At 43.6% G+C, this 21,257-nt stretch overlaps 1 protein-coding gene and 1 long non-coding RNA gene across 3 annotated transcripts in view; one reads left to right on the top strand and one right to left on the bottom strand.

Annotated features, from left to right (window-relative positions):
- The window catches only part of FAM171A1 (family with sequence similarity 171 member A1), a 141,355-nt gene that overhangs the window by 63,679 nt on the left and 56,419 nt on the right, over positions 1–21,257 (top strand). For both annotated transcript variants that reach the window (XM_014571731.3, XM_006119484.4), the window contains exon 2: positions 18,326–18,553. In XM_014571731.3, coding sequence (XP_014427217.1) covers positions 18,326–18,553 — 228 coding nt within the window. The remainder of the gene's footprint in view (positions 1–18,325; positions 18,554–21,257) is intronic.
- LOC112545190 (uncharacterized) lies at positions 57–19,811 on the bottom strand. The gene is made up of 3 exons (XR_003088655.2): positions 19,675–19,811; positions 1,219–1,357; positions 57–185 (listed from the first exon to the last, which is right to left on the bottom strand). It is a non-coding gene; the product is annotated as an uncharacterized LOC112545190 (long non-coding RNA).

Raw genomic sequence — 21,257 nt, 5'->3', positions numbered from 1 at the left:
ATGAGCATAGCTCCTCCGTGGCGCTTCTTGCTGGTGTCATCCTTGCTCATACAATAGAATGGGCAGCTCTAGCATCCCAGTGTACAGACCCTGCATCTCCAGGCATGGCTTCTGGCTGGCTGACTCCTCTCAAAGCTGCATGTCCTGCATCTGTACAGGAGGTATCATGAACTGCTGTAGACCCACTACACGAAAGACAAAAAACCATAAATGCCACCGATTCACAGTTTGCTGTTTTGAAGAGAACTGTGCAGCCTCCATCCACAGACCTCTCTCAGATTATCCAATACTTCCTGTGTCTGAAGCATTCAGTCTCTCCCTTAGCTCTATCAGGATGCAGCTGGCTGCAATAGCAATATTCTGTCCCCTCATAGACAGTCTCTCTGTCTTTGCACACCCATCAGTAGGGTTGCCAGATGGTTGAAACAAAAATACCACCCCCCCCCCCCCAAAAATGGGGAAAAAATTCTGTTGAAGGAAAAAAAGGGGGGAGGGAGACCAAAGTTGTTGAGCAAAAAGAAAAAGGACTCCAAGGCTTAAGAAAAAAAAATTAAAACAGCATATCCCGTTTAAGAGTGAGTGCAGGAATAGGAACAGGGGAGTGGATGAGCACTAAGACCCAGGGAATGCTTCCCTTGGTCAGCAGCCATTTTGTGTCGGCAGCCTTGCGGAACCAGGTAAGCATGGGGGCTGGGGGTGTTGGGAGCTGTGTAGGAGGGAGGCCAGGCGCTGAGCATTTGTAGGGTTGCCAGGTGCCCGGCATTTTTGCCTCCTGGCTGGGGAAAAATTCGGAAAATACTGGACACTTTAGGTGCCCGGTATTCTCTGAATTTTTTACCGGACAGGAGGCGAAAATGCCGGACTGTCCGAATGAATACCGGGCACCTGGCAACCCTACCCATCAGTTAAGCGCTTCCTCAGGGGCCTACACAATATATTTCCACCAATGAGACACTCAGCATGGGACTTAAACTTAGTATTAAAAGCAATAGCAGGCAAATCATTCAAGCCTCTGGCCATCTGCTCACTGCGTCATCTCTTGATGAAGGTTTCCTTTCTCATGGCAATTATATCAGCACCTAGAGTGAGTTAGGGGCTCTCTTGATGGACCCTCCTTATGCTATTTTTCATAAGGGTAAAGTAGTCTTTCATGTACACCCAACATTTCTCCCCAAAAGTACTTAACCTCATTTTATTGTAATGAACCAATTTACTTACCCATCTTCCATTGTAAGCTTCACAGGGACAGCAGGGAAACAGTCTTACATCCTTTAGACATCCACAGGGCAATGCACAAAACTCTTCCGTGCGTCTCCAAGGCTCTTTGTCTCAACCACAGAGAGGTCTCAGGGTCTACCTATTTCAAAACAGAAACTATTCAGATGGATCTCAGAATGCATACATCTTGCAAACGGGATCTTCCAACAGGAGCCCCAACTACTATACAGGCTCATTCCACAAGAGTGATGGTGACATCCACCGTCTTCCTCCAGGGTGCACCAATAGAGAAAATCTGAAGGGCCGCCACCTGGGTTCAGCACATACATTCACTAACCACTATGCCATCTAGACCTATTCCATGTCTGATACTCAGTTTGGGCAAACAGTATTTTCCATAACCAAGCCGAAGCTCCCTCCTCCAAGCACAATTGCTGCTTTGTAGTCACCTAATGTAGAGCACTACCATGACCTTCCTCGAAGAAGAAAATAAGGTTACTCTCCTGGTGCAGTAATTGAGGTTCTTCAAGATGGTTGTCCCTGTGGGTGCTCCACCACTGCTCTTCCTCCCCTCTGCTTCGGAATTTTCCATGTCTGGGGCAGAGAAGGAACTGAAGAAACTGCTCCATGTGCGCAGCCAACTGAGAGCATTGCTACCTAAATTCTCTGATTAGAAGCGCAGCGGTGCTCAGACACTTACGGTGTGGAGCACCCACAGAGACAATCATCCTGAAGAACCTCAATTACTATACCAGGTGAGTAACCTTCTTCTTCCCATTAAGGTTTATGGAGCACACGAAACACATGAGCCAACACATTCAGATACACTTTCAACAGGATTTAATGTATTGCTAAGTGGTTGCTGTGTAATATTCATATCAGGATGAATAAAAATCAGTTTGGAGAAAATCAGATTTTAATATTAATCTAATATTAAAATTTAATTTAGAAGTGTGTAGCTTTAAGATCTGTCAAGAGTATGATCAAAAGTTAAGATGACTAAACCATTAGTAATTTAAATAGAGCAAGTTTTGTTTGCTGAATCAGTTGTCAAGCTCCGAATATTTAGGCAGTCATCACAGCTGATGCTTCCACAATATAACAGCCTTCTTGAAAACATTTAATTGAAAAATCAAATTGACTTGGATGAGAATGGTGCTGCATGGATTGGAAACTGGATGAAAGTGCATACAAATGGTAATGACAAGCAGCAACATATCAGGCTGTAGAAGTTTTATAGTAGCATGTTGCAGGTATCTGCATTGGGATCTTGTTTAATATGTTCATTAATTATGTGGAAGATAGGATAAACTGTAGGTTAATTAAATCTGCAAATGATAGTCAACAACAAGCATTGATGAGGGCAGCAATAAAAGGCCTGGATACGCTGAAAGTATTTGCAGGAAATTAGATCAGATGAAGCATGGACAAATTCAAGTTAGTGTATGAAGAGGAAAGATCATCAAAATGTAAAGGCAAAGGACTCTTGGAAGTAGTAGTGGACAGCAAATTGAGATATGACTTTGAGGTGTGACATGGCAACAAGAAAAGCTTAAGATAACTTAAGATGCTTTTATATACCCATCTCAGTTTGCAAGTCTTTGAATATACTTAAATGACTCCAAGTCATGTTCTGTCCCAGCCACTGTCATGTACATGATAGCATTTATTGTCTGTATAACAAATCTACATTGGATCACAGAGAAACACAATCACGGTCATGAAAGGTAGGAGGCTTAATAAGTACATGCGAGTCATGCAAGAATAACAAGCCTCCACCCAATGGGAACCAACCAGAAATAAATATCCCATAACTGTTTATTCCAGCTATAGGCCTCAAGACATGGGCTGTCCAAAGAAGGAGAAAAATTGGTGCTGACTGTAAGCCAGAGTAACCACAGAGATGTAGTTATGTGCTGAAAAATCCTAACCATAAGATCGGGAACTGGTGTGGGACTTGGGAGAAATGAGTTCTGTTACCAGCCAGGGATGTAAATGTCTAACTGGTTAACCAGTAAACCTAACTAGTACTGGGTGAGGCTTACAGGTGGAGTTAACCAGTAATGGCTGGAGCAGCTCCCCGCCTTCTGTAGGCAGTGGGCTATTCCAGACCCAAAGGGATCCACCAGGGACAGAGGCTGCTCTGGCATCTGGAACAACCCCTGCCTGCAGTAAGCCCAGGCACCCTGCAGGCTAGTGTCCTGGCCAGAGCATCCCCTGTCTGGGGGGAACTGATCCAGTTGCAATGGTCTGAGTTGCAGTGGGGGAGGTCTAGGTTGGATATTAGGAAAACTATTTCACTAGGAGGGTGGTGAAGCACATGAATAGATTACCTAGGGAAGTGGTGGAATCTCCATCTTAGAGGTGTTTGACAAAATCCTGGCTGGAGTGATTTATTTGGGATTGGTCCCTGCTTTGAGTGAGAGGTTGGAGTAGATGACCTCCTGAGGACTTTTTCCAATCCTAATCTTTTATGATTCTATGAATTGATCTTTCTGCACTTCAGTTCTCTATCTGCCAAACAGGAGTAACACCTCAGATGGATGTAAATTCACGGCTCTGTTCTGGGAGCATGTAAGTGCTTACATGGAGTTGTAATGCACAGAATCTGAATCTGCAGTGCAGCCTTAACTCGTGTACAATTCTGTGGGAGTCAATGGGACTACTCCTATTTGAGAACGAGTTATAAAATCATGCTCTAGAGATCGTATCCCAATTTTGCTTTCAAAACTGAGCTTTACTGATTTCAAACATATGAAGTACAGAGTCAAAAATACTCTGGATCAAACAAAAATAATGCATGCATGCTTTCCCTGTCTTAGCATATGTATCCAATTTCAATTAAAAGGAGTAGTTAATACATGTCTCTGATGTATTCTTAGTGGTGTGGGGTGATTATTTAACATAATGGAAGCTTTGAGATTGCATTTCAAGAACAATTAGTACGTGGCTGCTAGCACATTATTTAACTTTGGCCTAAAATCCTTGTGGACTGTGCAGCATTTTCAGCTCACCCTTGTGAGATCATGCGAGATACATCTTAATAGGTGATGTTGCAAAATCTTCAGTGATTTTTTTTTTTTACCCCAAAGCAGTGGAAAATTAATGCTCGGAAGCTGAAAAATATCAGTTAACAACTTTACTCTTGTATTGATCTCTCACCTGTGTTTCAAAAGAAAGAAAAAGCGGGTTTTTTTAAAACCAGGATTACTTTCTCATATCTTGTATTTAAAAAAAAAATGTATGGCAGGCTAAAGTCTTCAAGCTCTACTTCTGCCTGCGCTCCCTGGCAGTATCTTTTTATAGTGAAAGGTCTATAAAATACAGAGCTTGGAAATGAAATTACTGATTGTCACGCACTGTTCCTATAAAGATCAAAGCTGAGACTGTTAATGCAACTATTGCTATTCATGAGTTTCATAGCCGTGCAAGTTTCAGGTTAATTATAAATGCTTGTTTAATCACTTAACAATGGGCCATTGGAGTCCCATCTAGGAATTATGCATATAGCTCTCACATTTTTAAATTAAAACAAATTCCTACTGTTTTTACAAGAAATTAATTCTGTGGTAACATTCTAGGTTGTAGCAGCTTGGAATTTCCAAATCCTCTTTTATGCAAGGAACTGTCAAGTGAGGAATATTTTCATTTTATTCTTCACCCATCCAGGTACATACTTCTGCAATAGCCTGGCTGTCACTGGAAATGGTATAGAAGCAAATAGCTTACCTTCTACTCGGTTTCTTTTTTGTATCTCTGATTAGAATACACATACCTATTGTTAATAATTTGGGCTAAACATATTTTTACTTTTGGTTTACGAAAAGATTCCAGATTACTATAGGAAACAGATACTCAACTTATTACAGTAGAGTATTTTTGGAGAAAAATACTCCACAAGACAAAACTGTGTTTTCCTTTAAGACAAAAGCTTTAGAGAGACCTTGTGCTGTGCCCTAAACATACGCTGTCAGATTGGCAAAGGGACTCAGTGTAGGGGCTTAGATTTCAGGCAGTAGTATTTGTATTTTACCTTTAAGTTCCTGGGAATGGAGACTCTACAGATGACTCTTCATCTTGGTTAGGGGGTTATATGCAACTCCAGAGTGCTGCTGGGGCATACCCATGAAATATAAGGTCACCTGCTAGCCTATGTGCTTTGATGGAATATCTTCCCAGCTCAGCCTTTCTTTTCTAAGGCTGGCCAGCTATTACATTTTATGACCTTTTTGTCTATTAGGTACAATGTACCTTTCACCCATTGTCATTCTGCTTGTCAGGGGAGAATAGGTTATTTGGGGCAGGAGAAGAATACCCCCACACTGGTGTGAGGATCAGGATTCAAGCAGGGTGTGTGAATCCTTGCTGCTCTGGTTTTTTTTTTTCCTTTTACATAAACTTTTTCAGATTGTTTTCTCTAAAAGATCTTGGTCTTATAAACTACACAACTAACTGCATTCAGTCCAGAAATGTGGGAAAACCCTGTGTTGCTGCATATAAAACTCTCTGCATTTAGTACTATAAAAGGGAGAGTTTTAAGTGCAAGGGCTTGGGAGAATTTTTCATTGGCTATAAAAGCCTGCATGGCAAGCTGAATTAGTAAAAGCAAACAGGTGCTTTTAGTTGCCTGGTTAATACATTCAACTTTTCTCTTAAGATATCAATTACCTAGTTTTAAACAGGATTTGTTTAGTTGGTTCTTTTTGTTTTGGTTGGTATGTCAAATTTTGTTACTAAATTGCCTGTTTTGGCACCTGATACTTCCATTTGTAGAAGTTCTGTTCAGTCGTTGTCATGCAGGAGCATTTTGGCAAGTCACAGTGATGTTTACTTTTGCTGTTTCAGGTGCCGGCATATTACTTTTTATAAGATAAACTGAACAATTGAGAATTCTCAAGAATTTGACATCAGAGATTGTACAGATTCAGAAATCAAAAGCATACCTTTCCAGCTAGATCTTCTGCTACTGTAAATTGGTTCAGCACCACTAAAGCCAGTGCCAATTTAAAACTAGCGGAGGTCTAGTCTGCGTATTAGCAATGATGTCTTGTGACAGCACTGCATACCTGCATTTTCCTGCTTTCTTTTGATGTATAGATGCTAAGGCTAGAAGGAGACACTGTGGTAATTTACTCTTGTCTACTGTGTCTGATACCCCCATAGCAGCATCATTCGCTGTTTTTGTACAGGTTTTGTGTGGGTTTGATGTGGATTCTTTATTAGTTTGGTTGATTCGCTATTTAATGTGGTTCATGTAAATACTATCTACCAAAACCACTTTCATTCACCAATTCAGTGTCCATAAGTTACTGGCTGTTACATACTTTTTTTTTATGCACGCTCTTCCTTTCCCCCCACACACTTGAATACAGTTACTTTGCTATATTTTAAAACCTGAATTGTTGATAAAGAAGACTTCTTGCTAGTGCATGTTTATATGAGATGGCGATAGTAAATACTTGAGCTAGCATTTGTGACAAGAAAGTGTGGTACATTTCTTTTTTCCATAAAATATTTTCCCTCAGATGGAAATACTATTCTTCAGAAAGGATGACCTTACAAATGAGCCAACAGTTTAAAAAAACAAAGAAGAAACAGGAAAAATGTACTCATTTGGCATGCAGGCATCAACCCCAAGTGTGTTGCCAGTAAACTTAATCTTTGTGGAGGAAGTAGCTTTAAATAAAGTTCATAACTGTTTTTTTTATGAGCAGACTGTTTCTTTTCCTTTTTCTTTTTAAATCACATTATAGGAATTTAAACAATTTTTAATTTTGTAATATCCTGCTTATGAAAGTCCCAGAGGAAGAAACCTGCTGTAATTAAGATGTTTAATAATTTCTGCCTTTATAGAATCAAAGTTTGTTGCTGAAGCAGACCTCTGCCCTGTTGACATCCGTTGGACTTGGCACAGAGGTAGAAGTGTGTTCACACGCATCAGTTTGTAGGACTGGGGCCTAACACTAATAAGAAGCTACAGTGCTTTACTGGCTTTAAATTACAACTTCATTCCATTTTTTTCTTTTTCAGGAGAAGTTCTAGTTAGCACTTTTCTGGATCAGGTCCTTCAACTGTATATGCCGTTATTTGCTTATGTCACTAAAACACAAAATGAGAGGGTCCTGAGAAGAAGACTTAAGGCAGTGGTCCACAACCTTTTCAGGTTGTCGGGCGCCAGGGGGCGTGGCCGTTCGCCTGCCAGGTGCCAGGGGGCGGGGACATGTGCGCGCCTGGGGGCGGCCCCCCCAGGCCGCATGCCCGGGGGCAGGGCCCCCCCCCATAGCCACGCGCCCGGGGGCGGCCCCCCCCTCAAGCGCTGCGCGCCCGGGGCCGGCACCCCCCTCCCCACCGAGCGCCGCGCGCCCGGGGCCGGCGCTCCCCCCCGCCAAGCGCGCCCCCCCCCTCAAGCGCTCGTGCGCCATGTGCCCGGGGCCAGGCCAGCCCCGAGCACCTGGCGGGTGCATTCAAATGGCACCGTGTTGGGGACCACGGACTTAAGGTCTAGAAGATTTAAGGTTTAGAAGACATGACCTAGGAGGGAAGACTGAAAGAATTGGGTTTCTTTAATTTGGAAAAGAGAAGACTGAGAAGCGACATAATAGTGGCTTTCAAGTATGTTAAAGGGTGTCACAAGGAGGGAGAAAAATTCTTCTTCTTCACCTCTGATAATAGAACAAGAAGCAATGAGCTTAAACTGCAGCAAGGGAGGTTTAGGTTGGATATTAGGAAAAACTTCCTAACTGTCCGGTTGATTAAACAACTTGAATAAATTGCCTAGGGAGGTTGTGGAATCTCTATCTCTGGAGATATTTAAGAGCAGGTTGGATAGACATCTGTTGGGGGTGGTCTAAATGATGCTTAGTTCTGCCGTGAGGGCAGGGGACTGGACTTGATGATCTCTCGAGGTTCCTTCCAGTTCTAGTGTTCTGTGTTCAAATGGCTGGTTTGGGAGACTACACTGTTCTTGAGGTCAATGGTATCTGAAGGAAAAACATGTTCACAATAAAGCATGTTCATCAAGTAGGTTCTTCAAATGAAGTTTAGATTGAGTAAAAACTCTTAAAGATTAAAAAGGCAGAGAGGATTTTAGGTTTGAATGTCAGCATTTTGATTTGGCTTTCCCAAATGATAACCTTGGGGATACTGGTTTTCTTTATATAGCTGAGAATAAATTTAGTACAGGAAATTGAGGGTTATAGTTAAGTGACTGTTTTCACTCAAACTAGTAGTTTCTGGTTTGTCTTTGTTGTAAAAACAAATAGGATGTGATTGCTCAGGAGTACAAAGGAGTGTAACTATAGAGGAGACACTGGCTAGTGGTGCTTGCCTGAGTGCACAACGGTAGCGGCTCTGACCCTGTCTTGTGGCTTAACTCCATATTGACTGTGTTGCTAATGTTCTGGTTGTTATCTATAGTCCGTTTCCCTTTTGAATTCTTGAAGCCTAAGTCATAAGATTTTCCCCGTGTCTCTCTTAACCCTTTATTGTTTAAGCAAAAACATTTACAACTGCCAGATGTGCCACCCATCAGTTTTGAAATCTGTTTAAATAGAAGTCTGCAAAGCCCAAAACAAAAGTTACCTTATTCTGCTGGTTTGTGATATGGACAGGAGGCCTGAAAGGAGGATTTTTAAAAGAAGGTTCATTAGGGATTTGGGTGTTGCCATTTATTTTTTTCCTGGAAGACCATATGGAGGACTGGAGACCCAGGAGGACTATCAACCACAAGTATTAAAGAAGCCGAAACTGATTACATGAGACAGAGGTCAATTTAAAACGTTTTAAGCTTTAATAGTCTTTTACTGTTTTACTGACAAACAAGTGAATTAAAATATCTTTGTCAAAGACCCTTCAATTAGTAGCTGTGAAAGCTCCCACCCCAGTTCTCTAATTCTCCAACTAGATCTCCAGCAAAATCCAGGGAGTTAAGTCTTGATATTCCTGAAATGTGAAAGTTTGAAAGAAAAAAAAAAGCCTCAAAAGATAGCTCTGATTCCTCTGTATATGTTGATGGATCTATTCTTTTAGAGTATTGTCTTTTTGTCATTGCTGTGATGCTATCAAACTGGGTGCTAGCTCATGTCAAGGCCCTATTGAACATTGACAGATGCATAGCTGGAACCCAGCCTGGTTCACCCATGTTAATATTGTGAGCATAGCTATTAGAGTTGTAAGAAAGTGTTTGGTGTTTAGATCTTGTGAGTAGCTTGTGGGATGCTGCATGTATTAGTTTCACTAGTTTGTACCCTGTGTTTTAAAGCAATAGCAAAGGTTTGCATTGTAACTCTTTGTAACCCCCCCTGCATCCCCCTTCTGTTCTGAAATGTGATTTGTCCTTTTCATATGTGTTCATTTTTTAAAATTGTATCCTTTGGTATATATGGTTGTGACTATTTTCTTCTACTATTTGATCTGAGGAAGTAGGTCTGGCCCACGAAAGCTCATCATCTAATAAACCGTCTTGTCAGTCTTTAAAGTGCTACATAGTCCTGCATTTTGTGATGTTTTGGGTTGCTGTGTAAGATGTCTGACAGCTGCAAAATTTCCTCACCTATCCACACAGACTATTGCTTCTGGAAGTGCCAGTTCAGCACAAGGAAGTTTGCAATAAGAATTGCAGATAGTTCAGCATTTTGGTATCGCTGCTACATTAGTAGATCGTCATGGGTTCTGCCTTAATAGGCAAAGATATTAATCAATCATGTTAGCTCCCTAGTGGACTACACCCACTCCCCCTACTTGGCTAGCATGTGGCTAGCTAATATGGTTTGAAATACATTAGCTGGTATCTTAATGAGCATTAGGATTTTTCAATCATGTTAAGCTAACTCAAGTGAACTACTGTGGATGAAAAACAGGCATTGTTGCACACACAAGTTGCCTTGAGTTATCTTAAATTGGTTTGGAATCGTACCTTAATTTCAACCAGTACAATTTTTTCATGTAGACAAGCCTGCCCATCCTGATTGTGGCTGGGAACATCTGAAAGAGAGGGGTCTCTTATGCATTGCTAAGGCACTGTAATTGAAATGAAACTTAATTTTCCCTTCCCATCCTTCAAGATCTGACCTTATCTATAGAATCAGTAGACACTTTTTGATTTCTGCTAGTTCTAATAAAACAATATAACTTTTGTAAATAAAAAGCATAGTTCTCCGGAAGACTGCTACTGACTCTTCTTAGTGCCTATTCTGAGTATATTTTCCCCTCCCCCTCTCCTCCAGAAAGCGAACTCTGCTTTCTGCTCTTCATTTAGGTTTCCAACCATGTTGGTGTCTTCCTTTGAGTGACGTGTATTTAACTCTAATATGGATCTCTGTTATGGTATTCTGGTAAAATCAAAAGTAATGCATCTGCTTCATCTCCTCTGTCTTCTTGAAATTCCCAACTGACAACTTTGCCAAATGCTTTAAATGCTGTATTTCTGTGTTCATACTGATTTGCCTAAAGGTGTTTTCACTAATTAAACACTTCTTTTTGGTTTATCAAATAATCACTCTGGGTATGTCTACACTACAGCATTATTTTGAAATAAGCCGTTTTGAAATAGTTAATTTGAAACAGATAGCTTATTCCAAAATAACACGTCTACACGCAAAATGCTTTTCAAAATAGCATTTTTCTATTTCAAAATAGCACGTCCATACTGAGTGGATATTGAATCGCATTTAAGGCTGGTTGGAACCAGTTCTGGCAGGGCATCAGGTCAGAAGTTGCCTTGTGGCCAGGGAGGCCAGCAGGGAACCCTGGGAAGGGCTGGAGGCCCCCTACTTCAAAATAAGCATCTACACAGTGTTTATTTTGAAATAAGCCCTCCGCTATTTAGAATTAATTTCGAAATAACGGAATGGCTGTGTAGACTCTAGGAAAGTTATTTTGAAATAACTGCTTTTATTTCTAAATAACTTTGCTGTGTAGACATACCCTCTCAAACCTCACTGCTAACTCAAGGTCAGACTGTCTGATCTTCAATTATTCACTGTCTTTACCCTATTTTCCCTTAACCTCCCCTCTCTCCTCCCCCCCTGCCCCCCCCCCTCCCCCCCAGCCCTTAAATCCATTACTTCCGAGCTCTTCGTTGAACAGAATTTACTCTGGTATTTCAATTCTGGCTGAGGTCTATGTATGTACCAGTCAGAGTTTCTCTGACTTTTCCATTTCTACAGAGATGATCCTGCTGCAGGGCCTCATTTTTAACACAATTTTGTATATGAAAGAAGGTTTTCTGCAGCAGCATCTCTCCTAGTTGAAGTTTATAGCCAAGTCTGTTGCTGCAGAAATTGCTGAGATGCTGCAGGTTCAGCATTCCCGACTTCCCTGCTGGATTAGATAAGGAGCAAAAAGGAGCTGTGGGGGAGTGAGAACCCTTGTTTAAGCAGGTTTTGGATAGTTCACAATGTGTCAGTTAAGATTAAAAAAAAAGGAAGAGGAACTGGATGTGTTTGTTCAGCCTACAAGGATTTTTTTCTTCTAGTAAAAAAAACAAAAAACTCTAATTTTGAAAAGAAAAAATCTTATAAAAAGGAGGAGGAATGGATAAAATATGTGTGGGTGACAGGACCGGCCCACAACATTTTGGCACCAGAGGCAGGGAGCTCAAATGACGCTCCCATTTCTCCCTCTCTGCACCAGCAGCAGACAAAATTTTCTACACTCTGGGTCCTAGTGGTGCCCCCCCCCCCCCCAGTCTGGCACCTGAGGCGGCCACCTCAATTTGTGTCGTGGTAAGGCCAGCCCTGGTGGGTGATGTAGTGACATTGATTTGGAACAGCATTTCCAGTGTATTTTCCTAACTTCCCAGAAGTGCAGCATGCATTGTTGAGTGGCCTTTATCTTACCAGACTGGAAGCACTGTTCCTGGACTGTGCAGCATCAGATTTAGCTCACCATATTGGAGTGAGAGAATTCCCTTTATACAAGGATTGTGTGGAAAAGAAATGGGAAGAAGAAAATCTGAATGGGATGTTCTGAAGGAGCAGATCCATAGTCTCCACTCTCTTTTAGGCAACAGTAAAAGATTTTCATGTAGATATTCATATTATGTCATTTGTTCAATTCTAGTAGCATCTATTCTAAAAAATTAAACTGAGGAAAAAATTCAATACGTCTGACTTTTTTTCAGTTTACACTTCTATTCTCCTCTCCATTCCATTCTAGATCTTTTGTCACGTTATTAGTTCTAATTGTATGGAACAGTGCTTCTTATGGTATTGATATTTCTTTTTACCATAATAGTCAGTTAGCCTTGTTTCCTTACTCTCCTTTTTTATGCATTGTTATCCATTGCTGCACTTCAAAATTCAGAATGATCAGGACAAACTGGAGAAATGGTTTGAGGTAAACAGGATGAAGTTCAATAAGGACAAATGCAAAGTACTTCACTTAGGAAGGAACAATCAGTTTCACAAATACAGAATGGGAAGAGACTGTCTAGAAAGGAATACTGCAGAAAGGGATTTAGGGGTCATAGTGGATCACAAGCTAAATATGAATCAATAGTGTGACCCTGTTGCAAAAAAAAGCACACATGATTCTGGGATGCACTAGCAGTGTTGTGAACAAGACACAAAAATTCATTTTTCTGCTCTACTCTTTGCTGATTAGGCCTCAGTTGGAGTATTGTGTCCAATTCTGGGCACCACATTTCAAGAAAGATGTGGAGAAATTGGAGACAGTCCAGGAAAGAGCATCAAAAATTATTAAACGTCTAGAAAACATGACCAATGAGGGAAGACTGATTGGGCTTGTTTAGTTTGTAAAAGAGAAGTAGGGTTGCCAGATGGTTTCAACAAAAATACCAGACACGCTTGACATTACATCACAATCTACATTACCAGGGTTCAACAATCTATGTAATCTTCTAGCCCGTGACGAGTAGATTACAACCCGGAAGAGCCAGGTTCGGGCGATCTGCGCATGCGCAGAACGTCGAACAGCGTGGCTGGCAAGCGGGGCTCGCCACAGCTCAGCAAGCCCTGTACATTACATATATTATTTAGAAAATACCAGACATATGTATTTTCTCAGTTTGTTTCCCGAACAGAGAGCTTAAATACTGGACTGTCCGGTTCAAAACCGGACACCTGACAGCCCTAAAGAGAAGACTAAGAGGGAGCATGATAGCAGTTTTCAGGTCTCTAAGAGGGTGTTACAAGGGGTGGGAGATTGTTCTCCTTGGCCTCTGAGGATAGGACAAGAAGCAATAGGCTTAAATAGCAGCAAGGGGAGTTTAGGTTGGACATTAGGAAGCTTTTCCTAACTGTCAGGGTGGTTAAATGTTGTGAAAATTACCTAGGAAAGTTGTAGAATCTCCATCGCTGGAGATATTTAAGAGCAGGTTGAATAGACCTCTATCAGGATACATCTACACTGCAACACTATTTCAAAATAACTAGCACTATTCCAAAATAACTTCGTCTGCGTCTACACAGCGGGCAGTTATTTTAGAATAGTGTCAAAATACTGTCAAGCTGGAGGATTTCTTACTCCAACTCCTGTAACCCTCATTGTACGAGGAATAAGGGAAGTCAAAGGAGGAGTGCTCCATATTTCGAAATAGATGCTGTGTAGACAGATGCTCCCTATTTCGAAATAAGATATGCTGTTGACATATTTCCAGTTCAGTCCTGCAGTGTGGACACACCCTCAAGGATTATATAGATGGTGCTTGGTCCTGCACTGAGGGCAAGGGACTGGACTCGATGATCTCTTGAGGTCCCTTCCAATTCTAGTATTCTATGATTCTGTTTTGTTAGCATTTCTTTTCCTTTTGACTTGCCGATCTCACTTCAGAGCTAAGAGCACTTACCTGTTGCAGTTTTCAAAAATGAAAGAGCATTTTGGTCCTCGCCTTTCTACTTCTAAATACATATAGGAGAATTGTCTGTCTATTGTGTAAGGTGGGACTCCTTAGTTATGAGGCATTCTGTGTATGGCTATATCAAAAATGATGACACAGCCCCCCCCACTCCTCCTGGGGTTGAACCCTGATCCTCCTTGACCCCACCACTGCTGGCAGGAAGAGGGGCCAAAGCTCCAAGCCCAGCACTCTGGACAGGGTGGTGGGAGAGGCAAAGCTGAAGCCCAAAGGTGTCAGCTCCAAGCAGGGGGCCTGTAACCTGAACCTTGCTGCCCAGAGCTGAAGCCAGAGCCTGAGACCCCCTCTGGCATTGACCCCAGTTGGTGAAGCTCTGTTTTCTGGTGGTGAGACGTGGGCTCTGGCTCTGGCCTAGGATCTCAGCAAGTCTAACACCAGCACTACTGACCCTATTAAAACAGGGCCCCAATCCACTTTGGGGTCTTGACCCACAGTTTGACAACCCCTGTGTTATACATTAGTGTCTAGGTCCTACATTTTTTCCAATATGTTGAGATTTTGAACTCTTTAATGTAAAACTGGGAATAAAACTCAAAATCTTTAATGACCAGAATATACTTCATGCTGATCTATTTTCCCTTGGATGCCAAATTTCAAAATGAGATGATGATGTGGGGGGGTGAGGAATTAGAATGGGATTTTTTAAGGTCTCTCCTGGCACTTGCCATTCTTTTATGCAAGTGCAGTCCTTAGTAGGTCTACAATGCCCCACAATTCAGACTACAGGGGCGTGAAGTGCATTATACATTTGTGTGCTGTGCTGTGACTGCTCCCTCTGGACACTGCTGGCACAATCTGAAATGTATCTAAAAAGTATTAATATGTTGCGTTAATGGAGACTAGTTGTGACAGATATGGTAATTTCCTGCAGTATCTTTGGGTGATCTTACTGAATTAAGTTTAAGTGGCTTTGGGGTCCATTTTCTTAAATGACTAGTTTAAGTATAATTGTGGGTAATGATTGTATGTAACTTCTAGTTGTGAGATGTGATAAATGTAAGACCTATGGATTCAAAGGACTATAGTGAACAGTGTGCCAGACACAAGCTTGCCAAAGTGCTAAGTAGTATTCCTGGGGAATATCTAGAGAGTGATTAATGCAAACTCCCCAGCTCTCATGCAAAAACCCAGCCTTTCAAAGCTATGCCTGGTGAATGGTCCATAGTTTGCTGATCACTTGTTGCACAAGACCTCTATGAAAGGCCAAAGCTTTATAATGGAAAGAGTCAACTATTCGGGGTTGTTCTGGTTCAGAATCTGAGACTGTTTTGACCTTGTAACCGCAGTGAAAACCCTGAGAAACCCACAGTGAAAACACCTAGCACAGGCTGATATAGGTTTTTGATTTTTCTGTAATGCTTTCACCTTGAGAATAAATGTTCTTGCTTGTAAAGAGCTGTATGGTAACTTCTGACTGCATCATTTTTGCTGTTCATTGCCTCTGAGAAAGCATAGTACATTCGTTGGCTTACTGTGGATAACACTGTAAAACAGTGGGCAAACTGTGGCTCATTGTGGTTCTATGTGTAGCCCACAAGGCATTTTGTTTACTGTTGCCTACGTGCAGGGTTGCCAGATTCTACATAGGTTTTTTTTTTTTTCCCTCCTGGTATTACGTGACAGGCACGTACAGCAAGGACACGTGAAGTGAGTTGCATCCTGAGTGCGCCTAACATTGTGTGAACTGGGTGCTTCCTCTGCACCCAGATAAAGCATGGCTACTGATACCTGGGCTTATTGTTAATTCTGTTGACTACACTGTATCAGAGGCAGCAGCGTGGGGCATCAGGCAGGATCTGATCTGCTCAGGGAGTTGGTTTCTAATCCAGCTCCCCTTGTGGACAGCTCCTGCCAGATACCCTGGACTGCTACATCTGATAAAGAGGAAGCAATGCAGGGTGGCAGGGGACTCCCCAGGAGTGGGGCTGGGAGCACACTGGCTGCTGGACCCATCCCCGGGGATTATCAAATAGTCATGTAATTGCTGAATTTTGATGCGGTTACATGACTATTCAGTTACATGCTATCTAACATCCCTAATACAAGCTCAGCTCATTTACCACAATCTTGCGACCCACTGAGATGAAGGGCCATTCATGCGGTGTACTCACTAGCCTAGGTTGCCTCTCACTGCTGTATAGGCAGAGAACTGGGCACCCTGGAAAAACTCCAGTCAGGAGGGAGGAAGAAAGAGGGTGGGTCTTCTATCCACGAGAGGCGATGACTGAGGAGCTGAGAGCCTAGAGTTGGTGCCATTGAGAGACCACAGAGGAGGAACGCAGGTGCAGTTACCTTCAATCATGACTTCTTAGGTAGAATCGAATAGGGGAGTTACAGTGCAGCTCAGCATACAAGTACATGCTGTGGTTTACATCCCTGTAATCTGAATTGTAAGGCCATGTAGATAACCCCCACGCCTCTGGGGTCCACATTTCTGAAGGAACTTTTTTTTGTTGCTGATGCAGGGGCCATGAGGAAAGATGCTGTCACTTCAAGGGTCTCATTAGGCATTGAAATCCTTCTGTAAGTTTTACAGTGTGAAGGTATATTTGTCACCTTCACTAGCGTACTGAGTATTTAACCACTGAAGTTTACAGCAAAGACTTGTTGCCTTCGTGGCTTTGTTACTTGATATTATTTCTTGATGCTTTAGTGCCTGTATGTACTCAAACCATTTAAAATAAAATTGAAATGATTAATACTAAAAAATGTGTACACATACAACAGAACTCAATCACCCTTTTTTATGTAAAAGAATTATTGCTTGCTTATAAATATAGTTTAAAGTGAAAATGGGGTCATGCTTTGTTTCTTCTACAGCACACGAAGGAATTAGTTGCACTTGGAGAATGAGCAACATGTTTGTCAATGAGGAGTCTGGCTGAATTCCCATGAACAAGGAGGGGAGGGTTGCATCAGATCATCTCAGTGCTTTGGGGAATTGGGTATGTGGAAATAGGGGGAGGGACTGTGAGAGCAGCAAAATTGCCTAGAATGGGAGGAATGGGTCAGGCTTATACTGTGAGGACTGGGAGTGAGAGGATAACAAATTTGTAAAGGGGAAGCCTGAATAGCACTTTAGCAGAAGGGTAGAACTGTTTCCAGCACTTTGAGCACTGTGCTGAACATAGGGCCTGGCTGTTGAAGATGATAGCTGCTGTTGTGATAGTGGTATTGGGGTGGGGAACTTTTCACCCCAATAGTCAGGGGAACTATTGTAGGGAGGGGAAAATATCCTGGAATTAGAGGAACTTGTATATCTGGTTTCTTAGCCATCAAATGCAGTATGACATAGCACATATTTTAAAGGCATAAGAGTGCCTCTGATTTGGATACACAAATTGTAGGACTGAAGGCACTTGCAGGAGTAGTTATTTTCTGGAATAAGGACCCATTACCCCTAACCCTTCTCCCACCCAAGTAAAATCCACCATTGTGGCCATTTCTGAAGTTCTAATGGGCATAAAGTTGTTCTGCCTTGGATCGTTCCTTCATGTTGCTTTTACTGACTGGTTGTCTTCTGCCCAGATACTATGATGATGGGTGCAGTATAAGCAGCTTGAGTTTGTGCTAGCAGCTGAGTAAAATTCAGGGAGCATGACAAGTATCCTACAGTGTGTGGTAGAACCCACACACATAAATGATGTGCACTTAAACCTCTGTACTCCGGGTGTCCCTAATCTGGGAACACCAGTGGTATGGAGAAGGAAGTGGTTCTGTGTACTGACACTTTCCCTTCCCTCCCCCTCCTTCCCCCATCCCCAGATTGGGGTTATAGCAGTGTACAGAACCACTTCCCCTGATGCTTTTCTTCACTGCTCCCATAGCAGCGGGGAGGGGTGGAGAGGGGCTTGTGCCTGGGAGGACAGAACCATGTGTACCCCTGGTGGTAGGGTGGCAGGTAAGTGCCCCTCCCCTTCATGCCCAGATACTGTTTCCCAAGGTTGCCGGATTAAAGAGGTTCGAGTGTATATGAAAAATAGTGTCTTTACATGTGGTACTGTCAGGTGGCATCTCTGTACAGTTAACAAACCTTCTCTCTAGAGAGTCAGGACCTAAAATAGAGAGTACTAGGTAGGGAAATATATAGCAACATACATATGTGTCAGAGATTGGCACTGAGCCCTGTCTTTCTTACTGTGGCATCCTAGTTTGTTCTAACTACTACATCTAAACAAATTTTTCCCTAGGCTAATAGTTGTGATTGTCTGTCTGTCTGTCTCATTACAGAAGTGACTCTGAAGGTCCATGTAAGCGATGCCAGCACTCATCAGCCAGTAACTGAAGCTTTCATTGAAATTTTTACAAACCAGATTTCTATTGCCTCTGGAACCTCAGGAGCAGATGGCACTGCCTTCATCACATTTCAGTATCAGCTCGGCAATCAGCTGATTGTTACTGCAACTAAACATGCATATGTGCCAAATTCTGCACCTTGGAAACCCACAAGATTGCCTGGTAAGAGATGTTTATTTTTGTTCTGAGGTAAGACTTTGCATCTGAAGGAAGTTACAAAACTGTGTGTGACTTACTTAATGCTTAGGGTTGTAACTCTGTGTGGCTGTGAGGGGTAAAATATTAGAGAGGCTCATCAAGACATCTTTGTCGATGTGGATCTTTCTAAGTCCTCTAAAACCAACACACTTAGTCAGATCTCTTTTGAAATTTGGTGTCCCTCAGGAACTAGCAACTCAAATCTGGAGTCATTTGAGCTAAGGGCTCCACAGATATAAGCCCTGAAACAGCCACTTAAAAAAAAGGGGGCGGGGGGGCTCTAGGTTGGTGTTTGTGTGCAGCTATAGACAGAGATCAAATTATGTATGAGATGCCAATGACAGTGGTTTCAATCTGTTTTACCTGAGGCAGCATATGGCGTTCACTAAATCTTTAGAGGACCCAACCCAAGAACAATATTTAAGAAAATGCACGGGGGGAGGGAAGGGAGGAGTCCCCAGAGGAGGCGTGCTCCGGGACTTCCCTCCTTGGGGGGAGGGGAGGAGAGAGGGCAGAGGAGTCCTGGGAGGAGGCGCGTGCCGGGGACTCCCTGTCCCCACTGGCACACTGTCCGCTACCCCAGCACCCACTAGCCCTTTCCCTAGTACCATGTCATCTGCTCCAACCAGCACTGTTGGGACTACATTAGTGAGGCTTGGAATGGGGGGAGGGTTGGAGGAGTTACTTTTTTGCATCTCACTTGTGTGGCCCTGTTGGGGGGCTCCCCCCTGACTTGGGGTTGCCACCCCCATCCGGGGCCTAGTTCAGCCCGCCTGGGCCTAGCCCTCGAAGTACAATGCCCCTCTCTTAGGGGAAATACAGCCTCCTGGCCTAGTCCTCCGGATGCCGGCTCTGCAGCCTAGTCCTCTGGCTGAGCTTCCCACTTGCCGGGGTTCGGGGCAGGAGGGGTAGGGGGGCCCGGGCCCTCCCTCTCCACCGGGCCCCGACCCAGGGCCCTGTCAGTGGCGGGTGGCTCCCACCACTGGCTCGGCAGGGGGTCCTCCCCGCTACGCACCGAGCCCTCAGGGGCTTTTCCAGCTCCCTGCCCTGGGTCGCTTCCTACCCCCGGCCGGCAGCGGTCCCACCTGTTGGCGTTGGTCGGGTGGCTGTAATGTCACTTCCCCCGTCAGCGTTGGGGTTGGCAGTGTCCAGCTCGGTGCTTGGGTCCCGGGGTGTCAGCTGGCGGCTCCTTCGTTGGGGTCGGGCCCAGCTTGGGCCTAGCAGCGGCACGTTCAGCCGTCCCGTCGACTCCCTCCTCGGCAGTTGGGTGCTCCCTCCGCCTCTAGCCATAGTCTGCCCCTTCTGAGCAGGCCAGCAGCCTTTTATACCTATGCTTCCCTGGGAGCATGCCCAGTAGGGCTGTGTGGGTGGGGCCCTCTCAGCCCCCGGCACCAGGTGGTTTCTCTGGGCTTGAGTGCAGGGCGGGGCTGCCCCGTCACAGGCCCTAACTGACTCAAAACAGGTTCCCCTCCCTTCTCATAAATAAAGACAATGCTGGAACTTTTTGTGTTTGACATAATATTTTATTTAAAAATGAAGCCTGGCCAACAAACTCCCAATTGGGGCCAAGCCCCCATGTGACTGCAGCATCATAACACTCCTGCACACACACTTCCAGACAGTAGATCTGAGCCTATCATACACTGGAACCCCCTGTCTTGAGTCTCTCACATCCCCAAACTCCTGCACCCCCACATCCTCAGTCTTCTGCCACAACACTCCTACACCATCCACACACTGCAAATCTGTGTCCTGAGCCCATCATACTCCCAACCTCCCTGTGCTGAGCCCCTTACGCACCCCAACCCAAACTCCTGCACCCTCACATCCACAAGCCTGTGGCTTGCTCAGTACCCCAACTCTTCACCTGACCCCAATACTCCCTGGGGCCTGGAGCCCCTTCCCCGAGCCAGAATCCCCTTCTCCATCTCCTCCTGCATCCAAATTTCCTCCCAGAACTTGCACCTCTCACCCCTTCCCACAGCCCGCACATCCTGTCTCAACCCAGTGAGGGTATGGCTAGACTGCAGGACTTTTTCTGGGATTCCAGAGGTATCCCGGAAAAATTCTTCTCTGTCCAGGGACGTGTTTGTTCTTTCGCTTTTTTTAGTGGAAGAGAAACATGTTATTATGGTAAACCCTGTATTTCTCGTTCCATGAGGAATAAGGAGGCTTCTGAAAGAAGGGGTTTTTTCTGACATTTGGTCCAGTCTAGATAGGCCAGATGTTGGAAAAACCTCTTCTTATAGAAGAATTAAAAAAAATAAAAAGTGGAAGTGTAGCCATACGCTGAGAGAGTATAAGGCCTGGGGATAGCAAGTGATAGAGAGGAGGAGAATAGAGAGGGCGGGGCTTCAAGGAAGAGGTGGGGTGTTGGGGGAAGCATGGGGCGGTAGATCTTGGCTTGTTCTGACATTTAAAAAATGATTTTGGATGTAAAAAGGTTGGAGACCACTGGTATAGAGATTCTTAACTATGGGCTGATGTGGTTCAGTAAACAAATTGTGGTGTATGATCTGTACAACTGCCTAGATAGCACCTTAATTCCTACTAACAAGTTACCTTTTTTTCTTGTTCAAAAAACTATAACCTTCAATGGCAAAATACTACACCAATGCAAAGTTGCTTGGGGTATGTCATCTCCTTGCAGAATGCTGAGCTCAGCAAA

The sequence above is a fragment of the Pelodiscus sinensis genome, chromosome 2 (genome assembly GCF_049634645.1).
Source record: "Pelodiscus sinensis isolate JC-2024 chromosome 2, ASM4963464v1, whole genome shotgun sequence".
In the NCBI taxonomy this organism is placed as follows: Eukaryota; Metazoa; Chordata; order Testudines; family Trionychidae; genus Pelodiscus; species Pelodiscus sinensis.
The sequence above is the reverse complement of the archived record's forward strand: the minus strand, read 5'-3'. Positions and strand labels throughout refer to the sequence as shown.